Here is an 11,882-nt window from a genome sequence, read left to right on the forward strand (position 1 = left end):
AGAGGCCCAAGATTAGACCCCTGAGGGACTCCAGAATTTATGCGAAAGCTTGTGGTTTTATATTCTTTATACAAAACGGATTGTCTACGTTCACGTAAGTAAGATTTTAAAAAAATATCATTGGGGAACTAAAATTGAACGTGACAAGTTTTTGAGTTAATATATTATGATCTACAGTATCAAATGTTTTATTAAAATCCGTATATATGACGACTACTTGTCCATTATTATCCAAGGAGCAAGTTATGAAATCTGAAATTATAGTTAAGTTAGTCACCGTGGATCTTTTCTGTGGGAAGCCATGTTGATCCATTGAAATAGCAGGTTTAACATGATGCATCACCTGATCATAAATGACACTTTCAAATACCTTTGCAATTGTTGGCAATATAGCTATTGGACGATAGTTTTCTATATTATTATTTCCGGTTTTTGGGGTTAGGCATATTATTGATTCTTTCCATATATCCGGGAAAACATTTGCCCTTATTGAGAGGTTAAATAAGGTATATAGCGGATGTTTCAAAATATTACTACAACCCTTCACAATATAGAGTGGTATATTATCAGGCCCAGTTGCTTTATTCGTTTTCAGTTTCTGTATTGCATTTTCAATGTTCTTTATACTAATCTCTATGATATGGAATAAGTTATGGCATTCTTCATGTAAATATTTTTTTGTTATGTGAGTTAATACATTTTTTTAGTTAAGGAGGAGGATTGATTGTAAATGGACTGGAAGTGTTGAGCAAAAGCTTTCGCAATTCCATCATTCTTAGTCAGGCCCTGTCCGTCATAGGTCATGGACTCAGTAGAAAGATGTCGAGATTGTTTATAATAATAATAATTATAATAATAGATATTTTACCATTATTGACAAGTTCCTTGTCGCAACTGAGAATTTCCATTCTCCACGATTTTCAGCTAGTCTATATTATATGCAAACCATATAATTTTATTTCCTACCGAAATGCCGTCTTCGTTATGTAGGCTCTTTCTCACTCTCTTCTAATAGATATTAAATAATGTTCATGAGAGACAGCATCCTTGTCGAACTCGCCTACTAATTACACCCTTCTCTGTCATTTCCTCCCCTATTCTTACACGTACCTATTGGTTCATACATAAGTTTATGGTTGGTCAAAAGCCGCAATCAATAAATACAACATGCAGCTCTTTCCGTTTTTCCACAATCCTTTCACCGATCGTCCTTAATAATCCAGTTGCATCTCTTGTGCCCTTACCTCTCCTGAACTGTTCCTCCTCAACTTCTTCATGTGTTCTCCCATTTATCTTTATGTCTAGTATTCGAAGCAACATTTTTGTTGTATGCGATATGAGACTAATAGTTCTATAATCCTCCTATCTCTCTGGATTCGATTTCTTAGCCATCGGTATCATGATCGTCTTCAGAAGTCTTTTGGTCACTCTCCTGTCTCATATATTTCATTGCAAAGTTGGAACAATTCTTTGCTGCCCTTGTCCCGCATATTCTTAATGAATTCGATTGGTATATTATCTATCCCGGTTGCCTTTGCATTTCTAATATCGGATATAGCTTTTTCAAATTTATTTCGAAAAATACTAAATCCTTTATCATCCTCACGTACTTCATTTTCTATTTCAACATCTAGCCACATGGTCTACCCCTACTTTCCTATGAATTCTCAATATGTTATTTTCATCTTCCTAAGACTTCACTTCTCTCGCTGCTACCTTCCCATTCTTCTTTTCTACTATCATCGTATCACTCCTTTGTTTCCTCTGAAGTTCCATAGATTTTACCTCCTTGTACATTTCTCATATTTTCCAACTCTAATTCTTCTATGTCCTCGCATTTTCTTTTGTAAAACTCTTTCCTTGCCCTGTCTGTTTTCCTTCGCAACTCGTTGTTTAACTTCCTGTACATCTTCATGCTCTCTTCTATATCAACCTGTTTCCATGTTTTCCTTTCCCTCATTTTCTGCAACATCTGTTCTGTAACCCATGGTTTCTTAGCAGTTTTGTGTTCACGGCAGCCTACTACTTCTTCTACAACCTGCTATATGCAACGTTTAATATGCTCCCACCGTCTGTTACTACGGGTATTTGCATCTATCCTTCCCTTATTTGAGTATTTTTCTTCGAACTTTTCAACGAAAATATTTCTTACTTCCTCGTTTTTTACCTTTTTAGTATCCAACATCTTGTTGCCTACTTTTCTTCTGTCCATGTTTTTCAGTTGAATATCCACTTCGGGCAGCACAAAGTTATGATAAGAGAAGATGTCGGCCTCAGGAAGTCTTCGCATTCTTCAAACTATTTCGATACATGTCCTGAATCATAACATAATCTATCTCATATCTTCGGCCGTCTATTGAGGATTTTCATGTATATCTTCTTCTCTTGTATTGATTGAATCAAGTGTTCGAGTTACTAGTAAATTATGTCTACAGAAATTGACCAGTCCCTCTCCTCTTTCATTTCTTTCGCTTAAACAATATTTGCCCACGACACTAACTTTCTGTTTTTCTCCCATAACTGCATTAAAATCTCCCATTATAGTTACACATGCACCCCTCTTGTTTCTGTCTATAATTTCTTCTATTTTCTCATAATTTTCCTTTACGTCTTCAGTTGTATGCGTAGTGGTCAGTGTGTATGTTTGTATCACCACTAAATTCTTCTTGTTTTCCTTTGTCTTAGCATAATAACTATCATCAACAAATTCTACTTTCATACTTTCTCTTTTAAGCGCTTAACAAGAGTTATCCCTACACCATTATGCTCACCCCTTTCATTATCTGAGTAAATTTTTCTATGTCCTTCGCTGTTCAATACTCCATTACTTTCCCATATAACTTTATACTCCTACCAAATCTAGATCATTAATTTCTTCTTTGAAATTTTCTAACTTGTCCCCATGTCCCTATTCTAAACCTTTTGCTCTTGATTGTCTTTCTTTCTCTATCTTCTCCACGATGTTATTTTCTCGTCCAATAGTCTTTCCCAAGATATCCCTCTCCCAGAGATCCGAATGGGGGGATATTTTACCTCCTGAACTATATTTTTTACCTGCGAAAGACCATTGTATGTGTGTTTTCTTTCTGTTGTTAGCAAACTAGACAAAAATAGAATGGTGATTTCCCGTTGCCTTTCACCCTGCAATGTCCCAGCCGTTAAAATTACTCTGACCACACCTAGGACTAACTCCAACATGCCGTATCAATCACTATGATTTCCGCCAACTTGGCTTCTGAGAAACTGCTGCCTTCCCAAAGAACACTCTTTGTCTGGCTACTCCATTTAGACCAATTTGGTAAGAATGGCCCTTCTGATAGTGAACTACCGCCAACATAGCTCTGAAGTTAATTTGCTCAAGATAATATGAAAATAGCTTCTTAAATGAATTAGATGCTTCCTTATGTATAAAATTATACTTCTCACAACCATCTTGATTTAGATATGACAATTTCTAAATCTTACAGGGATCTGGCTTTTATATTGCGGTAGGCGGAGGTTCAGCATATCAATGTTGGGCACATATTACTTCTGTTATCCAAGATAAAGGATTCAATGTTCAACTAACAGACAAATCAGAAGATATGGGATTGATATCTATCCAAGGCCCGAAAAGGTATGGTTGTTCTAATTATATTAGTTGAAAATGCAATCTTCATTTTGTGACAAACATAGGCATGAATAAACTTGAAATATGAGTTTTAAAATTTCAAGGTGAGAATTATGCATATATATTTGGAATATTAATTACATGAAATGCAATGGACGTATAATAATTACATAGATGCAATACATACATATTTGATAGATGTAATATATACACAGTATTCGAAGTGAAAAAAACAGGTGGTATGTTTTATTACGATTTTGATTCGACATACCGGCTATCTAAATGTTGAAATACAATGAGGGTATGTTGCCTAAAAGATTGTATTTCTGTTTACACAATACTAAATTTGTCCATGCTCAAGACATGACATTTATGTGCATTAAGGCAAGAAGACACACACATACATAAGAAAAAATGCAATATGGCACATCAAAATATAAACTAGATGAACTTCTTTGAAGACATCTCATTTTAAAAACAAAAGATAGGAAAGAGAAAACAAAAATGTCGGTGTTGTCAACTTAGAAATTATTTCTGCATAAGAAATAAAATCTTTTTACGTGCAAAGCTATTCGTCAATTACTATGTATAAAAATGGATTTATTAAAGGGCATTTATTCCGAAGTTGGGCGTCCGCTTTCACCACGTTTTTTCGCTGTTATCTCCTTTACACACTTTCTGCAATGTGTTACTGAGTTCATTAATCCGTGCTCTTCACAAACTTTTAAAAGATTTTGTTCGTTATCAACGTATTGCTTCACAAACGTTAAAACTGTTAGTTCATTGCCCTTGTACATTCGCCATGTTGATAACATGAATGCTCGTTTTTTTCCCACAATGCAACTGTTCGGTAACCTTGCGCCAAGTAGTTCCCTCCGCTCGCCGTACAGTCCCATGTTTATAACCTCTTATATATAACAAATAAACAGATTTTTCGAGACTCATGTATTGTCACGCACATAAACGATCAAATTATCCATATCTTTCCTGTAAATTATAAAAATTTTGCTGGAAACGGACGCCCAACTTTGGAATTTAACCCTATTAAAGATATTTAGCATCTACTCTCCAGTGACGGTATGTCTTGATCACTGAAAAACCAGAGGTGGTATGGCATACCACCGCATACCCCTTCTTTGACCACTGTATATACATGTTTGATAGAATGAATGTAATCACATAGATATAATACACACATGTACCGGTAACAGATCTAATTATTACATGATACTGTAGTACATTTAGAACTCAGAAAATCCTCGATTCGGATCTCCGAATAACTTAGTCCTACTGTTACTTAAATATTCGAACAAAGAAATTATTCTAATAATAGTAGGAAAATAATCTGAATAATTTTAAAAGCAAAAGTAAATTATTTCCTATTACAGACTCCCTAAGCTACAGAAAACTGCAATCATAGTTTTGTTTGCATAGTTATTAAAAATGTAACAAAAATTTTAACGGATTAAAATTAAAAATTACGCATATGGAAATGTAATTGATTAAGCTAAAATTTAATGTCAGAAAAATTAACGGTTAAAATGAATTTCAAAACTACTGAACGCCTTCTACCTTTTTGTCTGACTCTTCGATTTCAGATGCAGCAATAAATTCTACAATCATCAATAATAATATTTTTATATACTCATGCTCTTGATAAATTTTGAGTTCGTATTTTGTATACTGAAGTAGAATTTTAAGCTAATTTAATTTTCATTTAGTGTTCTATAACGTACAAATCTTGAATAAGAATAGGAAAGACAAAGGGCCTTATGCAGAGTCGTTTTGACATATGATTAGCGTCATACTAAAGGACTGACTACTGCAGGAAACATATGTTAGTCGAACTCTTTAGTATGGAGCTAATCACGCGCCAGAACAACTCTGCATAAGGCCCAAAGTGTCTAACATGTAGCGTTTGTGAATTATCATTGCAAGGGGTGCTTCATTCATACTTCCGCATTTTATTTCTCTTAGTAACTCAGGGGTGCCCACAAGGGGGGGCTATGACGCAAACTGCGTCATTGAAATATTAGGGGGGGGTTAAAAATCTATATAAATATGTTTGATGGGGGGGGTAAAATTAATCGAAAAGAAGATTTTTTCATGGAAGAACACCTACGGATAGACAATTGGGGGGGGTGCGTCATGGACATAAGGGGGGGTGGGCACCACTGAGTAACTCGCGCTTGTTTTGCTGGTTTTTTCACACCATCCCAGGTTAAGAGCCACTGTTCTAGAAAGACTACCAAAAACAGATTTCTCGGTGGGGACACTCGGTCGAAAAAGTGAAAAAGCTTTTTCAGATCAACTATCCTGAGTGAGTTGCCCTCATTGTCACCAGGCAAATGCCGGGATGGTACCTAGATAATAGTCCCAGGCAGCATCATTCCTTCCTCTCCAATTCCCCATGCAGTGTGATTGCCGAGGAACGTTATCCCTCATATGTGACGGGCTAACGTAGCCATAGATGTCGAAAGCTCAAAAATCTAAATCCTAACCCTACCGAAAACATATGAAATTTAACTAATTATTTACGAAACGCAGGTTTCCAACGTTTTACCTATTATCTCACTTTAAAATATCTCCACTGTGTTAAGTCCTGTAGCACAAATGCACAAATACGTGTAATTTCAGATTGGATTTTAAATTAGGATATATTAACCGATATTCCTAAAAGGTGTTAGAAATAAAAAAAATAAAAATAAAATTTTTTATATATGTTGTTCAAGGTTTTAAGTATAATTATAATTTTTAATAATAACGTAATACAGTCAGAGATTATGACGTAATGAAGTATCTCATATATAGGACGTCAGAAAAATGCACAGCCATAAATTGTAAAATCCACAAATTACATTAGCTAAAATTAGACTCAGTTTGCAAGGAAATGCAAACATAAAACTTCTTTGAGTTGCTTTCATCTATTCAACTGTTTTTAACACAATATTAAAAACTATTGTACTGTTTACAGACTTGAAAATCATCTTCATGATAGGTATTCCACCATTGTTGACAGGTCATTTACTGGAACTGAGAAGCTTCTATGCTTCAGTCTTCTGCTACCCTCTTCGTCTTCACGTACGTTTTTTCTGCTTTGATTTCGTTCATCAATTGTAGTTTCCTCCGCTCTCTCCCTCTCTTTCTTGTCCCATATCCTCTAGCACGTCTCTCATGATACAGTTCCTTCTTACCCAGTGTCCCAAGCAGTTTCTCTTCCTCTTCTTAGTAACATCTATAATTGTTCTTTCCCCTCCCACCATTTCTAACACCCTCTCATTCGTTTTCCGCTGGACCCAGCTAATTCTTTCCATTCTCCTCCACACTCACATTTCGAAAGCTTCCAGTCCAGACTTGAAACAGAAATCATTATATAATGAGGTATGAGTTTAACTAGTTTTTATTTTTGCACTTTTTATTTATTTATTTATTTTTGTGTGATATAATATAATAACTAAACATGCACTCCAACAGTACATTTTCGACGTTTTGTAGAACACTTTTTGAATGGTAGACATATCGTAAGGTAAACATAGGAGTCTGTGCAATCATATCTGATACCCACGTTTCCACTTGTTGATGATCTTCCTGTTGCTTGTTTAACTATCCATATTTTGAGATACCTGGGTACTTGGTGTTCTAAACATCAAATTATCATGTTTTCATCCAAACTTTTCCCCTCTAATCAATACATTCCGAAATCAAATGGTGATACTGATTTCTTTCCCCTGATTGAAAGTCTGTAAAATCTCACGTTCTGATTATACCCGTCAACTTCTCCCGTATTTGATTTGTTTTGAGAACGATATTAGGCTGGAAATTATATATATATATATATATATATATATATATATATATATATATATATATATATATATATATATATATATATATATATATATATATATATATATATATATATATATATATATATATTTGTATATTGTGTGACGAAACAAGAATTTGAAGCCATAGTAACAGCGATGGTGTCATTTCATTTACAATTGTTTGGTTCTTCAGACAATCTTGTAGGTAGAATCTTTGCAAATTTCTCATAGCTGCTTTGTGTAAAAGAGGACATTTCAGACTTCTGTTCTCTTAAATTGTTGATTTCCTTTATTGTACTCTTCTCCAGCCCTTGTAAAAGATTGCAGGATTAAAAAAAAATCAAAGTAGATACTTATTATGTGGTAGTTTCCAAATAACAACTAGTTTACTGCTATATTCTGAAACAACAGAAGCAATGAGTCCAAAATCCCTATACTTTTCACTGATTTGTATATTCCACCCTAACAGGGCTCCATCCATAACATACATCCCACATGCGATACTCCTATCCACACCTTGAAGTCATACCGACTGGTTCGTCTGTTTCACACCCATGTTTACCGAAGTAGGTTACAATCGCTTCATCTATAATGTGGTATTGGAGTATCACGGCATTCGTCTGAAATTAGAGTTGTAAAGAGTAGTCATCCTTTTGCAAACTTAGCCACGTTATGAATATGGTCATTATCTGTTGGATGAATGAAAGTCAAATATGTCTCTATGTACTGAGATTGCAACTACGATATTAAGCGAATCTTTCATTTGTTCCCAAAATATTCTTCGGCTTGGAAATTACGCATAGCCACTGTATAAGCATTTTATTTCATCAGCGGAGATATTTCGTGTACGACACTATTGTCTACCATGCTTCTTAGATTTAGTTACAATAATATCAAAAAAAGAGAGAGAAAAAATAGTTTTTCAAGAGATAAATGTTCTGTAAGGTTGGGTTCCAAAATTTCATGTGTCAGCGTAAAGAGAACGTAGCTTTTTTTGTCCGCGAACATATGCGTATTTCAGTTATCTAGCTTGATAGTTTACTACTCATCTTTAGCTTACATGTATTTAACAACCTATGCTTGTACTCAGAATAAGCTGTATAATCATTACTACAATACAGCTAGCCTTCATACATCTACTTTCCTAACGTGCCTCATAAAGAACAGTAAAAATGTAACCACTATAGAATTATAGATTATGTGATACGAGTTATATAAAGATTCTTATTTATTTATACATGATTAGTGAACTTAAGCATAATAATTTAATTATCTCAATATATAGAAATATTCTTTTATACTACCGTTTCGTAGATATGGTGGTAAAGTTCAATATTAACGAAGCAAAACGTTCTGCTATGCTTCCCTCTCATTGCATACCACACAAACAACATGGCCGTGTCATGCAATACTTTGCTTAAAGGATGACATTATACTAATAGTGTGATTTGAACTATTGAAAACTTCCAAAATTTGCTGTGTCCCATATGTGGAACGTTAGAAATATCTAGGTTAAGTAACTATTTCAAAGGAGAATTGGGAACTTCTTGCTGGCCTTTCATGACCTCTACCCCCAAAGGCTGAGAACTACTGTTATAGAGGATATCATGGCAAGAACTTCTGTAGAACTAAGACAATTTTCCATTATTTGTTTCTTCTAGCCGAGAACTTCTACAGCAGCTAATCGATGTCGATCTTAAAAATGAATCATTTCCATTTTCAACTCACAAAATGGTGAATGTAGCAGGTCATCCATGTCGAGCAATTCGTCTTAGCTTCGTCGGAGAACTTGGTTGGGAACTTCACGCTCCTAAACAGTATTGTGTGCCCATCTACAAAGCCATTTGGGAAACAGGACAAAAACTGGGTTTGAGAAATGCTGGATATAGAGCTCTGGACTCACTCAGCCTTGAAAAAGGTACATTTTTTCTATTGTTTTCGAGTATTTCTTTCTTATGCAATTTACCATATCATTTTGTGCTAAAAACGACAAACATTGTATTTTTATTCAAGGATCAGTGACAGTCAGAGATGAGAGAACTTGAAAAAAAAAACTACTTTTTTTTTAGTTTTCCCCATATTTTTTTCTCTCTATTTTTTTTTTTAATTTCACTTTTAATAGAAATGGAGCAGTACGTTCTACCTTTACTTTCACTTAATAATATTTGAAAACATTTTATTACAGTATCCTGAAGAAAAAGAATGAAAAAAAACTTAAGAATCAAAGAAAATTAGGAATTCAATACGAAAGAAATAAAGTAAATCAGTGGACGTAATTACTTTTCTAGTTCCAACTAGTTGTTTGTAAAACTATTAGATCAATGAAATGAAATTAAATTTTTCGCTTTTACGTCCCACGTTTACGGCGTGTAGACTAAAGTATTTGGTGATGGTAAGATTGAACGAATGATGGAATGAAGAAAGTAGGAGGAAACGTGACAATCCCGAGAAAACCCACGCACACTATATTTGTCCAACTCAAAGCCCACTATGCGTGAGTTGAGATCGAACCAGACACCACATACGCCAGAGGTAAACGCTCTACCACTGAGCCACCGTGGGCCCAGCTGTTAGATCAATATTCAACGACAAAAGTGTTTTAGTAAAACATTTAATAGTGTTGGCAATAGCTGTTCTGAAAAAGTACTAGATTTCGTGAATCAAAATTATCATTTGAAATTTATGGATATATTGAAACTTCATTATAACTATATATAACATTCACTGAGGCCGTTAAAATTTAAAGGGGAGATTAGAACGCTGTCCATTTTGACACGATATAACAGTAAAGGATGGATTATGTAAACAATGAAGTTTTACTACCGTGTTCAATAAACACCATACCCAAAATAGCTATTTGTGACTATAACACTAGCAGTTTATAATAATTTTATAAACTAAACCTAATGCTATGTTCTAATAGAATATCTGAAGCTCAGAGTAAAAAGTTTCCCGGACTGGACATGACACTCACAAGTCCTGAATACTGTAATACTGCACTTTCTTAATTGTATAATCAACTACAGGGAAACAAAAGTAGAACTCGAATAAGAAAATCAAAGAGCCGGAAAAGTGAAAATTTTAGACCTTTCCTCCTCCCCCCCCCCAAAAAAAAACCGTGTTTTTACGGAAAAAGATCATCATCCCAAAATAAGCCGGCTTTTGCGTATTTAGTGGCAATTCACACAAATTAAATCACAATAGATATTGATATATTCATCATATTAATGTTATAAAATATTGATATCCTATTGTCAGAAACGCAAATAAAGTTATTGGAGATTATCATTGCGAATTTAGACGAAATCGATTAACTATCGACCAGATATTTACCATTCGACAAATACTCAAAAAAAAAAAAAAAAAAAAAAAAAAAAGACAATACTCCGGTACATCAATTATTTATTGATCTTAGGAAAATTTACAACTTGGTTAGGAGAGAAACATTGTACAATATTCTTCTTGTACAATATTTGCAATACCGAGAAAGCTAATTAGATTAATTAAGATATGTTTAAATGAATCCCAAAGTAAAGTTTGGGTAGGAAAATTCTTGTCCACGAACGTTCACGTCGAGAATGGTCTAAAACAAGGAGATGCGTTGCCGCTATTATTATTCAACGTTGTCCTGAAGTACGCTATAAGGAAAGTCAAAGATAGCAAGCAGAGCCTAAAGCTAAATGGTATTCACCAGGTTATGGCGTATGCTGATGATGTAAATAAATAGAACAATAGAAAGAAATACATAGGTCTTATTAAATGCTTGCAGGGACATTGGTTTAGAAGTAAATGCAGAAAAAACTAAATACATGGAAATTCGTCGAGATCGTAATACGGCAAATTATGGATGCGTTAAAGTATCAAATAATACTTTTGATAAAGTGGATACTTTCAAATATCTAGGATCAGTAGTTAAAGACGAAAACTATATTCACGGAGAAATGTCGACGAAAAGCAGAGAATTCGTGTTATTATTCAGTTCAAAATCTCTTGTTGTCCCGAATACTGTTGTGGAATTTGAAGTTTAAAATATATAAAACGATAATCATACCTGTTGTTCTGTATGGTTGCGAAACATGGTCGCTTACTCTGAAGGAAGAACGTAAACTGAAAGTATTTGAGAACAAAATTCTGAGATGAATATTCGGACCCAAAAGGAACGGGAATGGGGAATGGCGAAAACTTCATAACGCACTACATAATTTATACCGTTTACCAAACATTGTTAGGGTCATTAAGTCTAGGAGGCTCAGGTGGGCAGGTCATGTAGCCAGAATGGAAGAAACTAGGAACACCTTCAAAGTTTTAACTGGAAGTCCAATTGGGAAACGACTATTAGGAAGACCTGGGCGCAGATGAAAAGACATTAAGATAGACCTCGCAGATATAGGAATACAAAGTAAAAACTGGATCCAGTTGGCAAAGGATAGAAGTCCATGGAAAGC

The 11,882-nt window shown here is 34.5% G+C and overlaps 1 protein-coding gene across 1 annotated transcript in view; it reads left to right on the forward strand.

Moving 5' to 3' along the window:
• Positions 1 to 11,882, forward strand: part of Sardh (Sarcosine dehydrogenase) — a 110,908-nt gene that overhangs the window by 87,066 nt on the left and 11,960 nt on the right. The window contains exons 13-14 of the mRNA XM_081764679.1: positions 3,468 to 3,616; positions 9,099 to 9,355. Coding sequence (XP_081620805.1) covers positions 3,468 to 3,616; positions 9,099 to 9,355 — 406 coding nt within the window. The remainder of the gene's footprint in view (positions 1 to 3,467; positions 3,617 to 9,098; positions 9,356 to 11,882) is intronic.

The sequence above is a fragment of the Thermobia domestica genome, chromosome 7 (genome assembly GCF_964235325.1).
Source record: "Thermobia domestica chromosome 7, izTheDome1.hap1.1, whole genome shotgun sequence".
Lineage (NCBI taxonomy): Eukaryota > Metazoa > Arthropoda > Insecta > Zygentoma > Lepismatidae > Thermobia > Thermobia domestica.